At 38.9% G+C, this 25,149-nt stretch overlaps 1 protein-coding gene and 1 long non-coding RNA gene across 6 annotated transcripts in view; one reads left to right on the top strand and one right to left on the bottom strand.

The window, feature by feature from the left end:
• PPP2R2C (protein phosphatase 2 regulatory subunit Bgamma) overlaps positions 1-25,149 on the top strand; it is a 190,214-nt gene that overhangs the window by 30,880 nt on the left and 134,185 nt on the right. For 2 of the 5 annotated variants that reach the window (XM_066548642.1, XM_066548646.1), the window contains exon 1: positions 24,535-25,072. The exons of 1 other annotated variant lie outside the window; for it this stretch is intronic. In XM_066548642.1, coding sequence (XP_066404739.1) covers positions 25,003-25,072 — 70 coding nt within the window. In that variant the 5' untranslated portion in view covers positions 24,535-25,002. Of the gene's footprint in view, positions 1-24,532; positions 25,073-25,149 lie in introns of those variants that run through there. 2 more of the 5 variants (XM_066548647.1, XM_066548644.1) reach the window with 2 other exon arrangements.
• Positions 494-24,921, bottom strand: LOC136555711 (uncharacterized). Its single transcript, XR_010783530.1, has 2 exons — positions 24,360-24,921; positions 494-753 (listed from the first exon to the last, which is right to left on the bottom strand). It is a non-coding gene; the product is annotated as an uncharacterized lncRNA (long non-coding RNA).

Here is a 25,149-nt window from a genome sequence, read left to right as displayed (position 1 = left end):
CCAGATGGAGCATAGGATGCCTGGGCAGTTATTTTATGAGATAATCAGAAATTATGACTTTATAATCTTCCCTCTTGCTGTTTTGGAGAGAAGCCATGTTCCCTGCTTTTACTGTAAGCATTAGCACAGTAATTGGTGCCATCAGCTGTAAGGAGTGGGACAGGGGGTAAATCCTGAGATTGCTAAAGACAAGCCTGAACCTGAAGAGCTGAGCTTCCTGATTGGAAATAAATGTTGATTATTCAGCTTGTGCATGGGCATACACATTTCTCTAATGGTGAGTGGAGGCTGATGAGAATGGAACCCTACTCTGTATTTTAATTCACCAACACTGAAACAGGAGGCCTGCGTGTTTCACGTGCTCTTGTTCTTTGTGGAGGTCATGGACAGGGAGCATTAAAGGAAATGAGGGTTTTTCTGCAGAAACAATTTTTGTTGTTACTCCTTTTTAAATGAACTTACTTAGCTGCAGTTTCAGCTTTCAGGAGTCAAATGAAGAAGTGATTAATTTTATTCCAATGGTGACATTTTTACACTTGTAGAACCAAGCTGCAGTGTTTGCCCTGGCTCAAATTTTTATTATTTTTTTCTTTATATATGTGAACTTTTATTTTTATGTTTTTTTCGTAAGTTGCATCTCTGCAATTGTAATTCATGTCCTTACATCTCCATCATCTTCTTTTTTTCCCCCCGAGTCTGTCTTTCTTCAGCCATTTCTCTCCTTCCTCTTGGAGCTCCCCACAGCTCTTCCTGCTGAAAAGATCAGTACCAAAATGGTTAAAGTAAATGTCTGCACAGTACGTGGTACAGAGGAGAGATTTTGGAAAGTACTTGTTGATGAACTTCAGTTTTGACAAATAGTTAAAATAACAACATCCCTGAAAGTCGTATCTGTATATAAACAACAATAGTGGTGTAAGATTTGCAGATACCAAAAAAAAAAAAATAAAATAAGGCAAAGGTGGTAGTCTGTTGTCCTGTATAGCATAACAAAACAGAGCTTTGTGATTTTGTTTCCCCTCTGTAATACCAGAGGAGATTTTCATCTTCAGTAACAGAGTTGAATATCTTCCTGCCCTGTTCACTGCTAATTTTACCACTACTTTTCTGTGCTGGATAGGAGTTCACCTCATATAACGGACTCCAATTAAAGCTTTGTGCGGGAGTTTGCAACTATCAATTGCCACTCTACCTACCTCAACCTATGGCTTATAGTGGGGGAAATAATTCTGGAAAATGGCTTACCTGAGAAGAGGTTACATTTAACAGGCTGCCCAGAACAGCTGTGAATTAAAACTGTACAGATTCCCTTAGGAGATATGAATAGATATAGGGCTGTGTCTCTGGAGGCTTGTACAGTTTACATAACTAGTCACTCTGCTTCTCCTTTCAGTCTCTGGCTTTTCTGCTGTGGAGAGGTTGAGAGATACCCACTCTTCAGATGGTTTGTGTGTGATGTACAAGTTGGATCAGTCAACGCCTGGTCTGAGTTTGTGAATTTTCCAGATTGCATAACAGTTGTCAGCTCTCAAATACTGTTGGTGTTCAACAGTCAGATCCATATCTGGATGTGAATGCCTCCATATTTCTTTATGAATACTTGTGCTACTTTTCTTTGATTTATAACTGTTTTAATTTTTCATTTCTGCTTCTTCCTCCTTTTTTAAAACTTTCACAATTAATTCAAAATAATGTGTGCTGCAAGTAAGTTTTCAAAGTAGAGATTCTTCTTTATCAAGTTTTTCTGTTCTAAAGTTTTACAGGCTTATATTTTCAGACTTTGATGGTTGTTTTCTGAAACTGCAGGATTTGGTTTCAAATAGGTAACTTTTAGGTAGCTTCTCTGTTGGAAGAAGAGGTATCATGTTGGCCTTTTGTATGTGCTAAAACACAAGAACTGAAAACATATTTATATTTCTCCACTGTGTTAGGAGAAAATTGCTTAATAATGTGGTGTACCTCCAAAGATTAAACACCCAGTAAATCTTCTGTATTGTTTTGATAGATTGCATTGATCAAAATCCAGGATTAGTATCCAGTGTGACATTCTTCCAGGATACTGAACCTGTTCATTTGAATTCTTTGGTTTATCTATTTTTATCATTACTTTTCTGTGTTTTTTATTATGACTTTTGAATATGACTAGTTTTGGTAAATGCTAATGCTAATGTTATTTATGCTTCAGAAAATGTAAGTTCAAACATCAATCTGAGCAAGCCTTTGGGCAGTGCCATAGCAAAATGAAAAAAGTAATAATAATCAAATAGGCAAAAGGACCAACCAGAGGTTAGGGATGAATTTAAAAGCAGTGAGTATTTTCTTTTTTTAATTAAAAGCAAATTCTATATGGACTTGTCTGGAATGTAAAGTTCCTTTAATATCTAGAGACTACTTATTCACTGATTTACTGATAACTGATTCAGTCTTGTTTAAAACAGGATATTTTTGATTAACAGTACGTAGTAGTGTTGATTCTATTCTTCACTACAGTTTTGTTGTCACTGGGGAACCAAACCTGCTTTCTATTAGCTAGAGCATTTTCCTCAATGGGCCTGTACTCACAAGATCCTTGCAACTACTGAAAACTTAGTTTTCTGGCCATCTATGTATAAGGAAAGGTATTAAATTCTTGGTTTTTACTTGTTGTCTGTTTTATGTACAATAAAAAGTGTTCTGCGTTTGAGAGGTGTCTTAGGGCAGGAATTCAAAGCCAGACAAAGCAGAATTTTACAGTGCTCTCTACTGAAACATAATGGGTTTTTTTCCCTCATATAATTAATTCATTAACCTAGTATAGACAATGAAGGTCTTATGTTTATTTTTAACTAAGCTATTACCAATTTGTGTGTGTGCTTTGACCTTCTGTGAAAGGAAGGAAGGTGTTGGAAGGTGTATGATCTTGCCTTGAGCTCCTAGGTCATGCTGAGCTAGGAATGCAGATGGAGCTGTGGTAAAGAGTCAGTACCAGTAAATAAAAGGGACCAGGATTTGTGCTTTGACTCTAAAGCTAGAAACATAAAAATTTGCATCTTAATGGCTAAACTTTTTTCCTCTCCAGAGCAAAGTTGCATGATACATCTGAACTACCCACTGATATGGTCCTTGGTCTGTGCTGTCCTCAATCCATTCCCAGACAGTGCAGGAAAGCACTAGCTGACAAGACAAAAGCTGTTCAGGGAGCTGTTGTAACAGCTTAATGGGACATCAATTGCATGCCAGCACCCAGCCCCATGCTCTGTCTCTAGCTTAGCAATGTAGACAAAGCCACAGTGTCTCCATGGTGCCAGCTTGGCTTGACCCCACACTTTGCGCACTGATGTGATAATTCAGTTCCTGCACTTCCTTTTGAAGTAGTTCCCTTCAAGAGAAAACCCAGGCACAAGAGGTGGAGTGTATTCAGGATCTGCTCTGGGCAGTGTAGATGTGAACTGTGCCAGCCTTGGCTGTGCTTGAGCTCTGCCCCAGCAGTACTTGAATCTTTGTATGCCCTAACCTGACCTACTTCTGTGCATGTGCCTTTGGCAGCATGCTCTGATTCTAGGGTTGTGCAACACAGCTTTCTCATAATTTTAAGCACTTTGAACTGAAAAAAAAAAACAAATGAAACCCAGCAGAACAACAGTCATTGCATCTTGAGGCACCATATATAGCCCAGAAGAGTTACAAGCCAGGTGCTGTGCAGTGTGGATGTGAAATGATCTGATCTGTGCTCGTTCACAGCATGTGGATGGGAACCAGTCAGCTTTAACTGGAGTAGGACACTAGACTGTCTCCATTTCTGGTCCACAGGCACCCTAGAAGGATGCTGCTTGTCATAGCATGGTTCTGTATGAGGCAAGCTGTTCTTGTTAGTAGCCAGCAGCTGTTCTGAATGCTGCCATTTCTTACCAAAAGTTGCAACATGCTAATGTTTAAACTTAAAAGCCCTAACTGATCTTGCATTTGAAAAGCACTGCATTACACTCTGATATACTCTAATTAGAAAGCATTTCATTAAAAAAAAAAATGCAACCCCAGATTTTCTATTTTCTGATTAAAATAAGTGGAAGTTAGGCTATACTTGCTCAAGTGTGTCCCTATACACTGCTAAAAATGCCCTGACACACAACACAACACTTTGTGGAACATTCCTGCCGCGGGGACATCCATAGTTTTCATATGCTCAAGAACGATTGGATACATTCATGTAAGAAGGATCTGGGAGAGACTGGCAGAAGTCCAAAAGCTGTATTCTGAGGTAGTCCCTGACCTAGAAATTGCTGGAGCCCAGGAAAAGCTTTTCTATGCTGTCCCTCTTCTTTATATTCCTCCTGAGACTGCTATTCCTGTCAGGAGACTGAGATAGAGGGATCTTTGAGCACATACTGCTGATTTGATGCTCTTATTTGCAGTTCCCAATAATATTTGCTTTTGCAAGTGTTGAATATTCATTCTTCTTCATGCTCAAATATACTCATTTTTTGTAAATGGAACAACAACTGTTTAAAAAAGAAACTGCTGTAAATGAAAAGTAGTTTCTGAATCTGCATCTTGTTGACATTGTCTCTTACAGAGCTGGAAACTTTGTCATGCCAAGCAGTATTATGTAAGAGAATGATGGTGCACAAATTTTGCTGCTAAGCATACAAATATTGTACCCTTGTCCCTTAGGGCTGATCTTCTGAAAGACACAAACAAAAGATGACTGCGGAATGAGAATGTAACCTATACAGTGCATATTAAATAATTGGCACATATGGGTTGTATTCAAGTGGTGGTATTGGTATTTTCTTCTTTTTACATAAAACTATAAGGTAAGGAGGTTTCAAAATGTTAATTTATATGTTTGATATATTGGCTCTTTAAAACAGAGGGTTTGTGTCCAGAGCTGAGTAAATGAGGAAGGAGGTGGGAGGAGCAATGGGCCAGCACAAGCAGCCAGAGGAATTTCCATGAGGAACAGAAAGGACATCCCATGGCTTTCACCATCCCTGTGCTAGCTTTCTACATGATACCAATTGTAGCACTGGGAATTCTGGCTTCCAACTGCAATTGTTGATTTTTGATTTTTTTTTTCCCGACCAACAGTTGTGACCACAAGAAAACAGAGAATTGTGGCAAAACTTTGCTCTTAGACTTGTGCTGCATCATAAATATGATGAAAAACACTTCATACCTTGTATTGTAACTTCAGAAGGAAGTTGCATTTGAGTTACACTTGTGGATTTAAGTATAAACTGCTTTGTCAGCCCCTTACCTTTCTGTAACTGAAATTTTATGAACATAAGTTACTGATTTTCTGCTGAAATTATTTTCTGCTTAAAATTCCAGGGCTTGCTGGAATAGCACCTTATGCTTTGGTAATACTATGGTGATGTGAATTACTGGTTTTGTATTTTTGAATCTTTGCTGAACACCTTTTTCTTTCTTCCTATAGTGGTTATTTGCTTAATGCACAGTTGTTTTTGCTAAACTCATCTTTTCATAATGCCTATTGATTTTGAAATGATGTTTCTGCTCTTTTCCCCCCAGTTTTTTGACCTAATTGTATCTCTTGAGTATTGCTATGGTAATAATTTCTATTTTCTTTATCTGCTGTGTGTATTAATTTTAGTCTGTACTGATTTTAGCTATAACAAAAAGAACTAGAACAGAAGCACTGACCTATTTGTATTGTGTTAGATAATACACATTTTCAATAGAAAGCAAGGTGCATCTTCAAAATGGGTCATGTCCTGTAGTCCCAAGTAAAGTTTATGTAAAGTTCAGTGTATTTTTAAAAATGAGAAACAAAGGCCTCACCTCATGATATGAAAGTGAGAAATACACCTATAATTGCACTGTCAATTTAAAAATTACATAAAAGTATTTTTAGTCATGACAGTTAAATGAGTTCTTTCTGCTTTCTCCCTATGACAGCATTTCCAAGTAATATTCCTACAGCTGTTATTTAGTTGAAGTGACATGAAAGCCATCTCCCAAATCTGTGCATGTAGTAAATACTCAGATTTTCTAGAATATGTCCAGTTATGTAATGTGCAATTTTATAGACCTTGCTTAAATGCTACTTTAAGAGAATCCTCCATAGAGTATTTAATATTGATGGTGCTGTTCTAAGGAATTCTCCATAATCTCCATAATGTTCCAAAAGTGTAGCTGATTTGAAACAAGTGTTTTACAGATAAAATAGTGTGTTCTAAATATACTAAGTTAATGAAAGATGCTATATAAATAGTATTAGTAAGGTCAGTGTCCTCTCTGTCCTTGCAATATTAATTTATGTTTTATCTTTATTTAATATTAAATTCTGCATGTTTTGCCCTTAAAAATATCTTCATGCAAAGTGTGTTATTGAGATTAATAACTGCAGAGGCAGCTCCCAAGGTTATGAGTCCTTAGACTTAGTGTGAAACCTAGAGGCAATGACTTTCTTAAACTATGGTGCTTGCTTTAAGAAGGGAAAATAACTTTTGTTCTGTTTAGCTGTTAGCATTTTATAGCTGTGCAACCATGTCATGGTTTGCTCTGGCTTCTTTTTCATTCTTGAAGTTCCCAGGGGGAGCTCTAAATCCCTGTTCAAATGTGTTATTGAGTTAGTTATAGAATCTAAATTTATCTTCATCTTTGCAATTATTGAGTTAGTTATAAAATCTAAATTTATCTTCATCTTTGCAATGAACACTAGAATACCTATGTTCTCTTGCTAAGAACGAGGTTTCCATTGTTCATTCTAAATTGTCTTTGGAAACTACTGGATACGTTCAGCTATTTCTTATGCAACTTTTAACAAGCTTTAAACTCTACTTTATTTTTTAATTTTGTCATTATGATACACATATATTTATATTTTTATTAACTTATATTAATTTTATTATCTATTTTCTTCAATATAGATATTTCTCTAATCACTAGTATCTGGAAACGTATTTGGAAGCTGGGAAGATTTGATTTGAGAGAATCTGTTCATATGGTAAAGCTCAGCTGTTTCTTTAGATAGCTCAATGTCTCCATGGCAAATATATAAAGATACGAGACCATTTATTTCATGTTTGTGTTGTCTATTTTTAGTATTATTTTTTAAGACTTGTCCCTGTCAGACTCTGTAGAAATACAGTGCAACTACACTAGAATTTATTTTCTGTCTTCCATCATAAGTTGTGATTCAGTGCCTGAAAGAATCAAAGAATCACAGAATTAACTAAGTTTGAAAATACATTTGAGATCATCAAGTCCACCCCATGACCTAACTCCACCTTAACTAGACTATGGCACTAAGTGCAACATCCTGTCTTTTCTTCAACAAAAAAGATCTTGGAAAAAGTTCTTTCATTTATGTACCAGATATTCTCCTTTAGTTTGTGTAGCATGGTCGAATTGTGCACAGTTTGTGTTTCAGGGCTTACTGCAGTTTTTGTTTGCTGTTTTTACAGAGAGTAAAATTGCAAATTTGACACTTTATGATATATAAGAATTTTCAAATGATACTGTCAAAATAAGAAGTTATTCAACTTTGTAGTTTGATTCTATCTTTTGTCCTCTTCTAGGGCTGGGCACAGGCTCATAAAAACACTTGAATTTTAGAAATGTGGGTTTAGTGCCAAGTGTACCAAATTGGATGCTCATTTGTACAAGAACAAAGCAAGAAGGGCCCCAATCTTGCACAATCCATGCAAAAGTTCCTATAAAATCAGCCTGCTTCCAGAGGGAGTCCTTTGTGAAATCTATGAAGGTCCTTGGGAAATAAATAAAAGGATCAGTCCATGGTGTGGGGCCTTGATTTATTTGTGATCATGCTTTGATGTGATCAAGAAAGGATAAAAGCCTGGATAAAAAGTCTGGTGTAAAAAGTAGAACAAAGCACTCTGCTTTGTATAATTACAGTTGCCTTGTTATAGTTCGGTTTGAAAATATGTTTATATTTAGAATATTTAATTCTTACCAAAAATTAAAATCAAATTTTTAAAAATTCTTTTTTTGACAAATCAAATAATTAGGTCTTTTTCCCATACAAAAGAGTGTTTAGAACAATCTCAGTTCTCATACTAATTAGCTGTGTGTTCAATTACAGTTCAAATGTTTACATTTAAATGTAGTTTATAATTACATTTATAACCTTTAAACTGTTTGATCTGAAGACATTTATGAAGAGTCTGCAAAACTTGACAGAAGCCTACCAAGCAACACAGAGATCAGTGACAGCACTTTAGGTGAAGAAATGACCAAAACAATCAACTTAATTCTAGGGACCCTTGGCATTTGAAGAAGTTGTCTTAGAGCTGTTGCTTCGATGTGTTTCACACCAGTGAAGGGTTTCATGCTGTTTTTCCTTATCAGTTGTGAAGTGGTTAAATAGTGTGCCCTGAATGAAAACCTAATTTGCACATTATTTTCAGTTGGGCAGTATTTCCCCTTTCTGTTCCATAGATGGGCTCCTGAAAGCTGTTTCCTTAGATAAGGCTCCCACCTCAACAAAAGAAAATCCTACAAAGAAGAAAATTGATTGGCCTGTCCCTGGTGCTCTCTTTGGCAGGTGTCAGTGAGAAGCTGCTGGATAGGGAAAGGAGTAGGGAAAATACAAGATCTTATGAGAAATAAGATAATATGAGGAAAAGATAAATAGCTTACAACGATGTATCAATTTCAGAATGTTTTAATATGTAGCAATATAAAACTTTGAACACCTATATGCCAGGCAACAGTAAAGTGTGCCAAAAGGCACTGGATATTCTGTGTAACAGTCCTTATCTTCAAAATCCACTGCATGAAGATTATGGGCTGCAGGTGCAGCTTTGGATCCTCATGCATAGCTTTCAGTGGTGTAAAAAAACACCTGGAAATAATTGTAAATGCACTTTGCCATTAAAAGGCAGATCGATTGCATTCATTTTCTATATTATAACAAAGTGGGGCAGTTGGCTGCTAATTATGAATAAAGATATAGCATTTTTTAAACCTTTTAGTCGTCAGGTTTGAGTGTTTATTTTAGGGATTAAGCTGGAAGAGGTTTGGAAGCAAGCCAAGTGTCAGTGGTGTTACTGTTATAGACTTTATCACAGCATCCAGTCCAAAGAATGGATCTGTCTTCTTGCACTTCTAAAACAAATCCAAGTGGTTTCTCAGGTTTTGTCAGTCTACCTTGTCCATTGTAGTATTCCTTCTTTTTCTTCTTCATGCAGCCAATTTCTCATGTGAAACTCTTGACTCACAGATGGTCATATGAAACTGGTTAGCTTTAGTTTTGGGATTTTTGTGATTTTTTTTTTTCACATTAGAAGCATATGGTTTATGTCTTGTAAGTTGTATTTGTGAGAAGACACTATTCCCTTATCCTGCGAAGCTGAGAATAATAATCTGAAGTGTGAGGCCTGTGAAAGGTACAATTTAATATGAGAGAATAAAAATCTTAAGATTCTTGTAATGGAATGCACTAATCCGTAATATGTAAGTATTGCTGGAGAATGAAAATACAGAATCAAAGCCAGAGCAAAATTCAGTACTGATGTTTCTAAATTCTGACAAATGGTAATATTCTAAAACAGTAAAATATATACATATATATATAGGGGGTACTAATGACCTTTAAAGATTGTTTTCCACCCAACCTTAAATAATACTCATTGAGTTTGGGGATTTTTTTAAAATATAATTTTAATTAGCAGCTACATTTGCCATTTGATACTGTAAAATTGGTCTCTCTTATTTTGGTACAGAATAAGTAATTAATGAATCATCTGTTCTTACAGCTAGCCAATTTATATTTTATGTTGCCAGCTGGTTTATGATATGTCAGAGAGACAGAGAAAGGTACCATGGGTGTACTATATGAAAAATACAGGTTTTATCTACTGTTACGTACACACAAACTAATCAGAAAGTGAAATTATGACCTTACATTACTGAAGATATTATGAAAACTGCATGTTCTGAAAATTATGAAAAACAAATAGCTTGTAAGCAGAAAAGACAAAAGCATTTCCACAAATGAGTGGAGAGTTCTGTAACTGGAAATGGAGTATTAAGTTACTCACCAGTGATATTTTTACTGGCCCCCTTAACTGGATCGTCAATGTCATATGTTGGAGGTATTTATATTACTGGGTGTTCCCTTTAATTTTATCATTTTTACTGTGTCAGCTTTTATTATCATTAACAACTAGGCTCACAGGCTCAATTGTGTCCCAGCAGGATTTCAGATTATTCCTCAAATTACAGCAATTTGTCATAATGTCAATGTTTTTTAACCTCTAACCCTAGGTTACCTACAGAGGCTGCAGAGCCTGGATTTCACATGCCACAGATTCAATTTGTATTGTGTGTAAACAATTACAGGGCCTCACAAACAAACAAAAGGCAGCCAAAGTCAAAACTAAAGGTCAGGGTCTAGCTTGTCATGAATCCATTCTAATTGCATTTTTTTCCAAACAGAAAAAAATGGCAGTGCAATAGGCAGTGCAATAGGCAGTGCAATAGCATCAGCTCTTGGCCGTAAAATGTAGAGATGAGTTAGGCTCTTGTTAATGGCAGAACCTGTACTGTTGGTGGCAGGAACAGAATTTTGAAGAATTACTGTGGCAACAAGTATTTCTCATTATATGTGACTGTATATGTGATTGTAAAGGTTTTCAGGGGTTTTGATGGTATTGTAAGAGAGAAACAAGCAAAATTATCTTGAAGCTGAAAGAATGTTCTAGTTTAGGAATACCTAAAGCTGGGGAAGGGAAGGGAAGGGAAGGGAAGGGAAGGGAAGGGAAGGGAAGGGAAGGGAAGGGAAGGGAAGGGAAGGGAAGGGAAGGGAAGGGAAGGGAAGGGAAGGGAAGGGAAGGGAAGGGAGTGGCTGTTCATCCTCTGCTAGCTCATGTGAGTCCTCAGTGCTGGGGAATGTGGCAGTGGGTGATCTGAAAGCCCTGAGCCCACCCTGCTGCCTGTGCTGGCCAGAGCTGTCTTACAGGACCCAGCAGTGCTGATGTTTGCCCACACCAATGAACTGTAGGACAACTCAGCTGCACAGTGGAGGTTGGGGCAAATTTACCGTATTCACAAAATATGTGAGAGATGTCAGCGTGTCAGAGGGAGAATTGGATGGTTAAATGCATTGTAGAATTGCAATTGTTTGGTTCTCTTTTTGTTCCTTTGCTATTATTTCAACTGTTGTTGAAATTTGTTGACCTGCTTGTTTTTTCTTGAGCTTTTCCTGTAACAACGTGATATTAAACTATATAGAATATATAGTTTACCGTGCTTCCTCTGAAATGATACTGTATAAAATTACTGGTCTATTCATGTGTTTTCTGGTGAAATTGAAAAGCTCCCATCATTGGCACAAATAAAAGATAAATCTTCCTGGTTTATTATACATTAATTGAACAATTAAGAAGCCACTCTTAATTACTGTCCCAAGCAGTTATAGAAATTACACTTCTAAGAGTGCTACTGAGGAAATCTTTAGATTAAATTTCTTTAAATAGAACTATGCAAATTGCACACTGCCAGATGTTTCTGCCACATCATATTTGAAAGAATTTTTTGATAATATAGCTGCATGTTAAAATTTTTAAAAGGGCTTAACTGATATGAGGATGAGATTTATGGTTGGATAATAAACAGTGCTTAGCTGTATGCTTAAATAAACTTGAATACATGTAGTCGAGCTCATAGGGTGCCACTTCATGGATATGGCTAAATTTACCATGTTGCTCCCATTTCTCCACTGCATTTCTGAAACAAAGAAATTACCCTGAAAGCTCAAGCCAGGCTTAGAGTATTTCTTGCATGCATATATTTATCCTAACAGAAAATGCAACTGTATTTCCTTTTTGTTATGTTTTTGACACCGTGTTAATGTGGGTTAGCTTTGATGGAGGGGGTGTGCAGCAGTATTATCTGGCAAGGAAGAATCATTTTACAGGGAGATGGGATTTTTTAGCAGCTTACACAGTTGACAGTGTTTATGGGCAAAGCAAAGCAATGACAACTGAAAATCAGTGGCACTTAGCTATGGGATAATCAGAGCAAGTCAGGATCACGAGCAGTGTCAGCAGTCAGTGAGGCAGGGTGTGAGGTAAGAATGGCAGCGGGGGTGTTGACAGAGGAATTCTGTAACTAAAGAGATTACATAAATGACAGTGGGTATGAGGAACAGCCTATAGTCATTAGCATATGTAATTTCATCTTCATCTCCTCTGGAGATCCTCAAAAGCTGTCTGGATGCAATCCCAAGTAATGTGCTCTTGGGGACCCTGCTTGAGTAGGGAGGTCAGACCAGGTGACCTCCAGTGCTCCCTTCCAACCTTAACCATTCTGTGACTCTGTAATTTTGTGATTATGGTAGACACCTTTACTTTAAGGTTTATGCCCTCCCAACCCATAAAATACACCAACCCCCTCTCTTACAGCCTGCATTCATGGCATGAGGTATCAAAGGATATCCCCCCTGGTGTATCAAGTTTTTTCCTCTGAAAAAAGGTCAATTTTCTGCTGCTGGAGTCTGCAGTGTTTATACTCTTCTGCTGTGCCCGCCATGTTGACTTTTGAATTTACTTTTTTCCTGCCAAACTGCCATAACCACAGCTCACTTCTCTGCTTTCCCAGACTACTCACTTGTTTTACTGCTTCTGTTCTGTCCTCAGATCGCTGGTCACTGTGCCCTTAGCTATTAGGTCTCATAGATTGCTTTCTTCATGCTTCCCCAGGTAGTTGCTCCATGAAGCTTCATTCAAGAGAAATCATTCTCTTTTCTTTGATTTATAATTGTCTCAAGCATACCGTTATTTCATTACGTTTCCCGTGGTTTGGTCTTTGCCTGGCTCAGCAGTTCATTAGTGGAAATTAGTTCATTCTCTTACAGACTACAGACGTGCTAAGGCCTAGCATTTATGCTTGCTCAGCAGCTGTGTTAATCCCTGTCTAGCTGTAAGTAAGGTTAAATATAATTTTGCAGAGTTCAGCAAAAGTTGTACTATTAAGTGGCCACCCCTTCCCTTCTTTTTTGTTCAAGTGGTTAGTGAGGCACTGGGTCTTGGTTTTGCTTAGCAGACCTTTCTTCTCCAGCAGCAGTTATTGGCCTCTGTTTCATGAGGGCTCCTGTTTTCCCCCTTGCCAAGTTGAATTTTCTCTTACACACTGTTGCATGCAGTTATAGCTCCAGATCCCATTCAGGTGACTGTTTTTCTGTTACATAAAGTAATTGCCAGTGTGAAAACTTGAAACTGACCTCAGGTTTGGCTCAAAAATTTCAGATTTCCTGGCCACGGTGAGCATCTTCACCACAAAGACCCAGACATGTTCATTTTGCTTGGGATAATTTCTGGTTTTACAAATAATACATTTTTATTAATGCCTGGGACAACTTAAGCAGGAAGTATGGTGAATGTCCATACTCAGATTTTTTTTCCCCCTTGAACTAAGGGAAATGATACTGTATTTCCCATATTACTTAGCAGCACACAATTATATAATAAGGTAGGACTGTCTCCCATTTGTTTCAGGGAATAATACTCAGTGTCACCACCTAGTAGGGTATATTCCTACTCAGGGTCTAGATCTTGTATCAGCAAGCATGTCTCCTTTGTGACCTTATTTGAGATCTCTAAGCTCTGGAAGGAAAGTTTGAACATTCGTGTTTAGTGTTCCTGGGTGCTGGTTCTAGGGAGCTCCCCTGAGCAGGAAGTTCCACACTGAGTAGGCAAAGCACTTCACCCCCCATTCCCAAATTCTCCTTGGGGCCAGGAGCTGTTGTTTTCATTGCAGCACTTAATTTGTAGGTGCTTAGTCCTTCATTAGGTTGCAAAATCAATTAATAGCTTTCCACTTGTACTCTCCCTTGTAAGTTTTCCTATAATTTAATTTGCACTTACTATGTCTTGAGCCAAAATAAAAATGATTTCATTTGATGTTTGTGCTTCCATTCCTTTCAGCTGGTTCCTCCTACCAGAAGGAGTCTTCTCAGTCATTGTTTACTTTGGAATTCTCAAGTTCCAATGTTAGATCACCTCTGTGATTTGTTCAGTTTTTCTGAATTTTGATTGCTGCTGGTATGAAGGTGGCCAGAAGTGGAACAGAACTCTTAGGCACATTTAGTGTTTACCACAATGTACTATGGGATTTCATACTCCTCAAAATTCTGGGTTTAGCATTTCTTGCAAACTTTTAATGTCGTCCAGTACCAGCTTTCTTTCTACATTTCTGCATACAAATTACTTTTTTTTTCCTCATACCATTGAGTGCTTACGTGTTTGTTTCCTGCGGGTTGGTGGTTTTTTTCCCATTTTAAATAGCTTGAATTTATTTTTAGCTTTTGTTTTGCCAACTAAGTATTATTTCAGAATTCTCTCTCAGATCTTACAGCAGGTGCAGCATTTGTTATTGTACATCTGATGCTCCAGCAGTTTAAATATTTGGATGATCTGGAGGAAAGGCTAACAGCAAAATCATTGTTTATATTGACACAAGTTTTTTTACTCTCTCTTGAGGCTGTTTTAGCAATATTGCAGTAAATATTATGCACAAGAAAAGAAATCTAGCACTGTATCCTCTTCTAGAGCAGCTTTTTGTTTTGCTTTTTTGTTTGCCTCTGTGGCCCAGGATGGCCAGGATCTGCAGGTGCTCCAGATGTCTGGATTTGCATGTCACCTTAGGTATTGGAGAATACAGAAATATTCTACTTTTTGTGTTGTAAGGTAATGCTGGAGAAAAAGCTGCTTGTATTATACCTATCTGAATTAATTAATTACACTGGTGAAAGGAAGGAGTCAAGTTGAATGCCCTATCAGATACCATGTAATTATTCTGCAGTCCTGTGAATAACAAAGTCTTTTGGGCTAAGTCCCTTTCAAACTGACATCTTTGTATGACTATGTATAGAATTCAAAACCAGTAATAAATGATTCTGTATGTTGATTTTATTTCATAGACTTGCCATGGGCAGGAATTGTTACTGAATTATTACTATCTGAAAGATTTTGAGGTCTGAATTAGCAAACTGTAATGAAGAATGCCTGTGGTTTGCATTTTAATGTAAGTGTGAATCTAATCTGTTAGTTTGATTTGATTTTTAATTTTTTTTTTTAGTCTGAAAAATCATAGAATCATAGAATGTCAGTGGGGTGGAATGGGCCTTAGAGATCATAGTCCCAACCCCTTCTGCCATGGGCAGGGACACATCCCACTAGACCAGGCTGCTCAAGGCCTTATCCAGCCTGGCCTTGAACACTGCCAGGGATGGGCCAGTGGCAGTCTCCCTGGGAAACCTGTTTCAATGCTTTACCACCCTCACAGTAACAAATTTCTTTGTAATATCTGACCTAAATTTCTCCTCTTTCAATTTGCACCCTTTTCAATTGCACCAAATTGCACCTGAAATTACTCCTTATGCTTTCGCTATAGTTCCTAACAAGTATTTTAGAGGTGTTACAAATTCTCAGTCATCTTCTGATATTTTATGATAGGCCCATAGTATTTAAAAGAATTTCCTGTTTCCTCACTTGATTTTGTGTAGAAAGTTTGCTTCTTTGTATTTGCTTTGATCTCTTTCCTCTGGAATTATTTTCTGTTGAAGTTGTTCAAGCTCCATCTCTTGAGATTTCTGTATCTTATTGGCTTAATCTTTTAAGAATGCTGAGTTTTGGAAGCTGTCTTAGAAAGTGTTTTCCTTTCTCTGTGGTTTGTCTGTGTAGTAGCCTGACCACCCAGATGCCACACCAAGGTACTGCTGAAATGTCTGTTTTGGTCCATTGCTATTCAGGAAGGAGGAATATGACCCTTAGCATGGGTTTGAAACTGTTCTCACTTGCTTTTCTCCCTCTCTTTCCAGTTCCTTTCTTAGATAAATATGCACACAAATACGTCCACACAGTGTAAAGAAGTTCTGACAGTGCCTGTATACCTGCTATAAATTCCTTTATTAGACTCCTTTCTGATCTGTATTTTAAGCAACATTTCTTTGGATTGTCCAGTACCTTCAAGTGACAACTTTATAATTATTTTGCACCATGTATATATGTGTAGGTTCTTATTTAATTTCTTTCCAGGCTTTTCAGTCTCAGCAGGCCTTATGTCCCACTGCAGAGCCTGACATCTACAGAAGTTATTTGGGATGTGCGTCATCTTGTCTTAGGGTATGAAGTTAGTTTTGTAATTGCAGCCTTGCCTGGCTGTGCAGTGACAGGTCTTGTCTGGAGATCATTTCTGGCAGTGTGCTGGGTGACTTGCAGGGGAGGCAGCACAGAGCTCTGGCCTGAAGCTCCTCTGTTGTGGCAGCCCCATCAGCAGCCTCTGGCACTGTGTGCTCTGATGCCTGTGATCTGTTCATCATGAACAGCCACTGAAACATTTCCTTCATGATTTCCAGCCCTTTCCAGAAGAACTTTTTAACCATCCTTCTTAGGATCTACTTCTGCTTCACAAATTCATAATTTTTCAGTAGTGTGGGTTGATTTTCTGCTTTTTGTGAGCAAGAAAGGGTGTAACATAAAAATTGTAGTTTGAATAAACTATTTGCAGTATGATTTTAAGGGCTTACATGTAGACACCCACATCCCATATACTTTTAAAGAATTTTTCTCCCCTGCACAGCAGGACATGGTAGTGAGCTTTACTGAGGTTGCAGGGCAATTTGGGGAGAGGATGCTGTCATAGGGTGTGCCTTTAGAGAAAAAGTGACCCATACACACCAGACAGCAGTAACAAAGTATAAGCTGTCTCATACATTAGGTATGAGGCAATGTGCAAGTAATGCTGTATTTGAGTTAATTAATACCTGTATAAAGTATTTTTAAAACTAAACTACATTAGCAAAATTACTAGTAGGCCTTCTCCAGCAATGCAATGATACCAAACCTAATACTATTTCTTGTTTGGAATATATTTATATTTGTAGTAGCATTTCAGTTTGAGAAACTTGGGACCAGAGTAACCTCTGTAGAAAGTTAAAGGATAATTTGGAACCATTTGTTTAAACACTTGTCCCCAAGGCTACTTTCTTCCTCAGGCTTTGTATTCCTTTGCCCACCAGGGTCCCTGGCTTACTTGGCACAGTGACAGGCTCTGTCACTGAGAGGTTTCCTATGTGAAACTCATCTTGAGCCATTCTCCTATGTTTGTTCTTTTTTTTTCTTTTACTGTGGTGTTGTTTGCAGTGGAGTAAATACTCTGCCTTGTGTTTTAGAGGACACAGAAGCTTGTTTTAGAAACAGATGAGCTTCTTTAGCTAAGAGCAGCGTCTCATAAGTATCAGCATTGCCCAAGGGTCCTGCATCAGTCTCCATGTGATGACTGCACTAGAGAAGACAGTGTTTATGCTCTTGTAATTTTTGGTTTAACTAGGCAAGGCAGTGGAAGAGGGAAGAAGAATAATTAAGATAAATGATGTGGCTAAAGCCTCACAGATGGCATTAGTGCTTGGTCTTTCATTCTTCATCCTGTGCTTTTCCCTTAGACCACTCTTCCCATTCCTGCTGCAGTTGTTGAATTGGCTTAACCTTCAAATTAGTAACTTCTGGGAAAACTTCCAGTGTCTCCTTTTGGCATCTTGTCTGTTCGTTCTGCTTTTTCTTCCCCTGTGGTTTTGCAGCTTTGCCTTCCATCTCTTGCTAAACCTAGATCCCACTGAAATCTGTTACAGTATTCTGAAATTTGCCAAATAAAAACTTGCCCCTAGATGTGCAGAACTCACTCCTGGAATTTGTTCATGCTCTTGTTACCTGCTTCCTTGAGCTCACTAGCTGATAGTTAGCGGGACTTGTTTTGGGTGGGATTTTAAACCACAAAAGGAGCAGGCAAAGGTGCAGTTGCTGTTTGTAGCACAGCTCCAGCTCTTTGGCTGCAGTCTTGCTCGGGCCAGTCGATAGGGAACTGTTCATGTTTCCAAATTCTTCCTTTCTGCATAGTGAGCACCTGTGTGCAGTGCCCAGACTGGACTAACACATCATTATGGAGCACAGAGGGGGCTTGGTGTGCAGCTGCTGTGGTAGGATGGGGAACCTCCATTGCAGCCAGAATGATGCAGTGGCCCCAGGGAGGAGCAGAGGGGCATCCTGGGGGCATGGGACTGTCATAGCTCAGGGCATCTGATTTGCTTCAGGGAGCCTTCCTGCAAGATCATTATGTCCCAATATCCTGGCTGCATTTTCTCAGTTAGTAAAAATCATTAAATCAGGCCCAGAGCTCTTTATATTATTGAGTTTCACCACTGTCATCAGCACATCACAGAAAAATAAGAGCAAAACTGCTGGCTCCTCTGTGAAAAGCTGTGAGTGTGGGGTGTATTCAGCTCATCCCATGCTCTGACTTTCTGCAAACCTTAAAGTAGCTCTGACTCAGCCCAGGATCCTTATGCAACGTTCACCTGAACAGAGAGGGTGAAAGACATTGACAGAAATTGGCTTCTGTAATTTAAATTGCTCAATGATAACTTTTAATTGCTTGCTTTCCAGAATCACCAGCTGCTGGGAGGCATTAGTTTTACTCAGTGTCTGGGGTATGTAGGCTGAAAATAAATTACTTCTTCTGGGCAGGTGTTATTTTTAGACTTAACACAGCAAAAGGTAGTGTGTTGAAGAAATTTCCCCTGTTTGAATAATGACATATTTTTCCAATTGTGATAGCAGCCATTAGTTTTTTTCAAAATTGTTGGGCGGCATCATAATTTTAAATAAATATTAAATGTAACTGAAGACTGTAGCAAAATATGAATTAAATGCTGTAAATGTAAAGATTCTAAATGATTACTTATGAGGTGTTAAAAGAAACAAAATCAATTTTTACTTGAGAGCAGTGATTGATATAATTTTTGTTCTATTGCTTTTATGTTAGCTTTTGGCAGTATCTATTTGCTTTTGTTTAGCTGTCAGAAATAATCAAAAAAGGAACTGCATGGTAGCAAACATAATGTATATTGTATTGGCTATTAAACAAATACAAAAAGGACTTCAGAAGGACTTGAGAAGGAAAACTACACAAACTCAAGGGAGTGAATTTGCTGTCTTATACCTGCCTGAGAGCTCTGAGTCTTTCTCTGTCAAGCTGAGTACAACTGGGGAAGGCTGAGGCAATAGCTTTTTATCACATTTTAATTCCTTGTTGCTTTGTCTTTTTAAATGAAAGTTTTGAACAGAAGTATGACTGTACTATACAATTTTATTTTTGTGGACATTATGAATAAGCAAATGAACAGCAAAACTAATTTGCCAATGTCCTAACTGGAGAAGTCAGTAGCAGGGTGTTTTGCATCTCTGTACATATGTTAAAGGGAGACAATATCTGTCTTATAAGCATCTTTGGTTGGTAAGCAAATTCAGATTTAATGAGCTATGATTGTCAAGGGTTGGCTAAATATTTTGTTGTATTTTTTATGTGGCTGACTAATTGTATGTGTTACCTTATTTGAAGAAACTTTGCACTGTTTTGCACAGTTTGCTGATACTAGGATATGGTTAGAAGCAAATGCTGTCAAAGCTCTTAAAAGTCTCCCCTGATGTCACAAACATTAAATTAAAGGAATATTTTAAGATAGTCTGCTTTTGGTGAAATCTGTGCAACTTCTAAAGTTTTTTTTTTACCATCCCGGTCTTAAAATCTCTTGTGCTTTACAAATAATTTGAGTTCTGTGCCAATTGAAAATTCAGTTTCATTTCATTTAAAGACACTGTTAGATGAAGAAAATATTTAAGTATTCCACTACTATTTTTTTCAATTTCAGTTCAAGCTTAATTATTCTAATTCAGATGGAGTGAAGAATTTAGGGGTAAAATTCAGGGGTCAAACGGAGACTTGGAGTACCTGTTGATGTTCTATTTCAGATATTAAGAGTTTTAATTATTAAAGATCGTGCTCTTAGTGTCTGACAAAGCTAAACAGAGGCTCTTCAAGAAATGTGTTTAAGAGAAGAGCATAAATGTTCTGCAGGAGCAAAACAGGATGGCCATATTCAACAGGTGTTTATAAACAGGATTACACAGTAACCTTCAAGACAACGGCCTTCTAATGCCTCATTCCTCCCTCTCTTCTGCTGCAGAGCTTCTTGCTGGAAATGTGATGAGCAAACATGATCAACAGTCATTCAGCCAAAGATTTGTTCTCATCTTCTTCAATTCCTTACTGTTAGACTACACTGTTTCCAATCCTTGCATTCTCAGCTCCATTTGTATTATAAATAGTTTTTGATTCCTTCATCAGAGTACTGGCTGCCTCTGGCTTCCATTTCTGGCTTTTTTTTGTTTTCATTTTTTGTTTGTTTGTTTGGTTTGGTTTTTTTTTTTTTTGGTTGGTTGGTTGGCTGGTTTTTTGGTTTGTTTTTCCCTTCTACCTTCCCCTTTCTCAGATTCTTCTGCACAAAACAACAAAGGGAAATGTAGGTTTATTCCTCTCTTTAAATATTTCCTTTCCCTGTCCTATGAGATTTTTCTCTTCCTGGCACAGATCCATTTTTGTTTGTTTTGCTCCTTTAACTCTTTTACTGACACCCTCAGTCTGTATTGGCATCTGTGTCATGCCTAGTCTTGCCTTTTACTTTCCTCCTTGACCTGCTGACCAATTCTCCTCCTTTTATGTCTAAGCTTCTTTTATTCTTGTTGTGCAGTTATTTTTCAACCTCTTGAATCCAGTTTATTGCTTCTCTGCACAGTCTCTAATGACCTTCTTTTGAAGAAAGCTCTAAACCAGGACTCCATCCTCATTACTGACTCACTGTTTACCCAAATGTCACTGCTGATCTGCATGTCGCTCTTCTATTTTATAGTTTACTTATAAATTCTTTAAGACGGGACACTGTTATTTCTGTTTGTATTGTATTTTAGCTCAATTAGAGGGTTGTTTTATGAGTAGCATTGTGAACTATTATGAAATTCCAAATAACTGATACACTTTTGATTAAAGCTTCCTTCCTCACCACCTTCTCCCTGGGTATTTGACCAGATCAAATTATGTAGGTTATAGGTGGGATTGATAATAAGTAGCATTTTAAAATGGCACAGCTAGTTATCTGCAAATGTTGGCTCACAAATTTGCATTGTGCTACAAATTTAGAGCAGAGTTTTGCTAATCTTTCTCATGTGAACTGACCTACTTAAGTCAGTGGAGTGCTAATATTTGCCACACAGTAAGGATTTGGCTCATAATCTTAGGGAAGGCATTTGCATGCACACTGGGAATATTGTCTAGGGTTTTTGTTAAAGGCTTCCTCCTCATTCCATTCCTCTTTATGAGATTGTTTTCAACTTAAAAATAAGAAGAACCAGGTAAGTGTGATTTGACCCAGATGTGATGCCTAAGGAAGTTGTCCATGAACCTCACTAATGGTGAGTGGAGAAAATTATCTCTGGATGGAAGTTAAAATTTTGGCTTCACAAAAAAATGTCCACTTTGCTCCTAGGAAAAATGAAAACATCTCTAACTGCTTAAATTACACCTAAAAAATAAGCAGTGTAGGCTCTAAATAACAGACCATAGAGATTGTAACATTTGAACTAGTTGAGGACAAATAAAGGACAGTTATTAGTGATTTTACATGGAAGAGCAAGAACAATAAGAAAGCCAGAATTTCCTCAACCACCTTGGTCACGATACATGTAGAGGTATTTACAAAGAAAATGGTTCCAGTATTTTTTTTACAGACTGTCAGTGTGACTTTTTGAGATTGCACTCATCATTTGCATAATATATTATCTATTTATTTTCAATAATAAATTTTCCATGTGATTCTTTTTCTCAGAAAGGACAGAACACATGCTCATTTTCTGTGCATTTGAGATAGAAGTTGTTCCTGTGCATTTTTACTCAAATGTGCTGCTTGATTTCTGGGATCAAATGCCCTGCAGGGTGACATTTCTTTCAGTTTTAGGAGTCATTACAGTAATAGGAGGAAGCTTCTCAGTGTTACCTTCACAAGGGAATCCTCACTCTGTAATACATCAGGAACAAAAGGAAGGCTAAGGAGAACCTCCATTCCCTATTGGATGCAGGGGGAAACAATAGTGACAAAGAATGAGGAAATAGATGAAGTACTTAGTGTCTTCTTTGCCTCAGTCTTTAACAGTAAGGCAAATTGTTCATGGGTACCCAGTCCCTTGAGCTGAAAGACAAGGATGAGGAGCAGAATGAAGCCCCCATAATCCAAGGGGAAATGATCAGTGCCCTGCTACACCACTGAGACACACAGAAATCTATGGGATCCAGCTGAGGGGACTGAGGGAGCTGGTGAGGGTGCTCACTGAGGCACCTTCCATCATCCACCAGCAGCCCTGGGTAACAGGGAGGAGTGGGTCCCAACTGACTGGAGGGCAGCAAGTGTGAAGTGTGATAGAACCCATCCATCAAATGGGTTGGAAGGAGGGTCGGGGAACTAGAGGCCTGTCAGCCTGACCTCAGTGCCAAGGAAGGTCATGGAGCAGATTGTCCTGAGCAACATCAAGCAGCACGTACAGGATCACACCCAGCCAGCCCAGGTTCATGAAAAGCAGATCCTGCTTGACCCAGTTAATCTCATTCTGTGGTGAAGTGACCTTAGTGGGTGAGGGAAAGGCTGTGGATGTTGCCCTACATGAGCTTTAGTAAAGCCTTTGACACAGTTTGCCACAACATTCTCCCGGAGGAACTGGCAGCTCTTTGCTTGGATGGGTGTGTTCTTTGCTGGGTAAAAACTGGCTGGATGGCTGAGCCCAGGGAGTGGTGGTAAATGGAGTTAGAGCTAGCTGGCAGCTGGTCTCCACTGGAGGTTTTGATTTTTTGGAGGGCAGGAAGGCTTTCCCAAGGGATCTGGACAGACTTTTGTAAGGCCAGGCAGTTTGCAGAGATGCTGAAGGGAGGTGCCTTCTTGACCCAGACTGGTGTAACTATTAAATAGTTGAGACTAAACTGTTGCACTCTTTGCCAAGGACTTTGGCAGAGTTGGGATTTTGTGTGCAGTGTGTTATGCTCATAGACCCCTTTGTCTTTGGAAAAACAAATCCAAGGTGAGAACATAATGTGTCAGGGAAGGGCAAAATAAACCCTCACATAGATTAGAACCATTTTGTCCAAACCAAAGATCAGCATTTGCAAGGCGTCCTTCCTCTGTTCTGAAGAGGACAGGGCAGATACTGGAGAGCTGTGGGTACTGCCACAGTAGTGACTGATGCTCTCAATGCAGAAATAACATTTCTAGTATTGTAAAATGTGTTATGTACAGGTGCAAATACAGAATAACTTCTCTTACTTTCCCACCTGCTCAAATGTGAAAGTTGTACAATATTTACTTGTTTGGCTGGAGATGGTTCAGTTTTATTTTGCTTTATTACTGAGAAAAAGATGAAGGTCATTCTGTTGCTATTCTTCTTTCCCTCCCAGCCTTGCTTAATCCTGAAATTAGATGTTTATTCCTGAGCAGGTTTTTATGTAGTTCACTACTTTTTTCAAAGTCACATGCCAGTTTGTAGGAGTAGCAGGGTACTTGAATTTTCCTTCAAGAACTGTATGTCCTAGTTCATTAGAAAGAAAGAAAAACAAATACAAAAAATGATAAAAATTGATCCGATGTTACACAAAATACTGTAGTAATGCTGAAAACTTGATTGCACTTTCCATATTCATTTCTAGGGCCTAAAGCACAAGATTCTCTCTCCTCTGTTGGTTTTGTGGTGGTGCACACTCTTATCATGCTGTAGTGGTGGTTTTGGTATACAGCCATTTGCTTTCTCTTCAAATATTTAAACTGCAGGGGTGCTTACCTTTTTTGAATACATATTTTCTGCAGCAAACAGTTTGTGGTTTCTTGAATAGATACCAAAAGCTAAAGGAAACTGTTTGTCTGTTCACTTGAAAGAATTTTGCTGTAATATAAACCATTAAGCATTTGGAATAAAGAGAAAGCTTTCTTTTGTAATGCAAGTGAGTAATTTTCCTCTTCTACTTACTTTCATATTTCTGCATATATGTATTTCAACCCTGCTTTTCCAAGATGATGGGATAATGAACTGAGAGAGTAGCAGGTTTAAGAAAACCAATGACCTACAAACATTCCCTTTGTCCAGCTTTTCTTTCCTGTACAGGGAAGCCAGAGAGGTGGTTCTTAATACTTTGTAATTTTACATTTATCTACAAAACCGGGGGTAAAAAAGATGAATAACAGCTATTTTATCTTATGTCCTCTGAACGTTTGCCTTGCCTCTGACGACTCCTTTTGCACAGGCAGATATTTGGCAGTTTCGGTAATATTTATAGAGGCTGACATTGAACGACTGTTGCTCTTGCTGCAGATGTCAGTAAGACTAGCACAAAACCGCGGCCGCATGTCCGTGTGCAGTACGTGTCCATGCAAACGCCTTTCATCAGCTTGAAGTTTCTTCTCCCTCATCCCCTCCCTCAGCTTTTCTCCTTGCCCATCTCCCCGGCGGAGGAGCTGAAATAATTACCTGCAGTGTCATTTTTCACTTTGCTCCATGCAGATGCGGTGCGGTTGGGCCGCGGGCGGGGAGGGGCCAGGGTGATGCAGCACGGGCGTGTGACAGCGGCGCGGCCCGGCTCGGCTCGGCTCCGCTCGGCTGCGGGTGGCTCCGCGCCGCTCGGCTCCGCTCGGCTCCGCTCGGCTCGGCTCCGCTGCGGGCGGCTCGGCTCGGCTCGGCTCGGCTCGGCTCGGCTCGGCTGCGGGCGGCTCCCGCTGCTGCAGCCCGGCCGCGCCGCTGCGGGGCCACTCGTGCTCGGAGCACCTGCGACACAACTGGGCTATTCTTTAACTGTGCGAGAAGTATTCCCTTCACGCAAGCTCCCTACTGGCTTTCTGCACCCGTAATTTCTCGGAGCCGTCTTTCCCTCCTTCTTCTTTTTCCCTTTCCCCTCCTTTTTTTTCTTCTTCTATTTTTTTTTTTTCTTTTCCCGCTCGTTGTTCGCCCCCTCCCAATGCGTGCTGCCTCAGTAGCCCTCATTATGCTGTGCTCAGTGGCCCGGTGTGTTCCCCGCCTCTGCTAGGCAGTGGCAGCATGGATGGTGCTCTTGTGACGACCTCTGCTGATGCTATCAGTCCACTGCGGATAGGCATGCTGAGTAATCCTGCTGTAAATGGGCGAGGACACGGACACACGGAAAATTAACCACAGCTTTCTGCGAGACCACAACTATGTGACTGAAGGTAACATAAATATTGTCATTTTTCTCTTCTTGCATTGCAGATTCTATGCTGGGAATGCACTGTCATGTTTGGAGATG

Source organism: Molothrus aeneus, chromosome 4 (assembly GCF_037042795.1).
Source record: "Molothrus aeneus isolate 106 chromosome 4, BPBGC_Maene_1.0, whole genome shotgun sequence".
In the NCBI taxonomy this organism is placed as follows: domain Eukaryota; kingdom Metazoa; phylum Chordata; class Aves; order Passeriformes; family Icteridae; genus Molothrus; species Molothrus aeneus.
The sequence above is the reverse complement of the archived record's forward strand: the minus strand, read 5'-3'. Positions and strand labels throughout refer to the sequence as shown.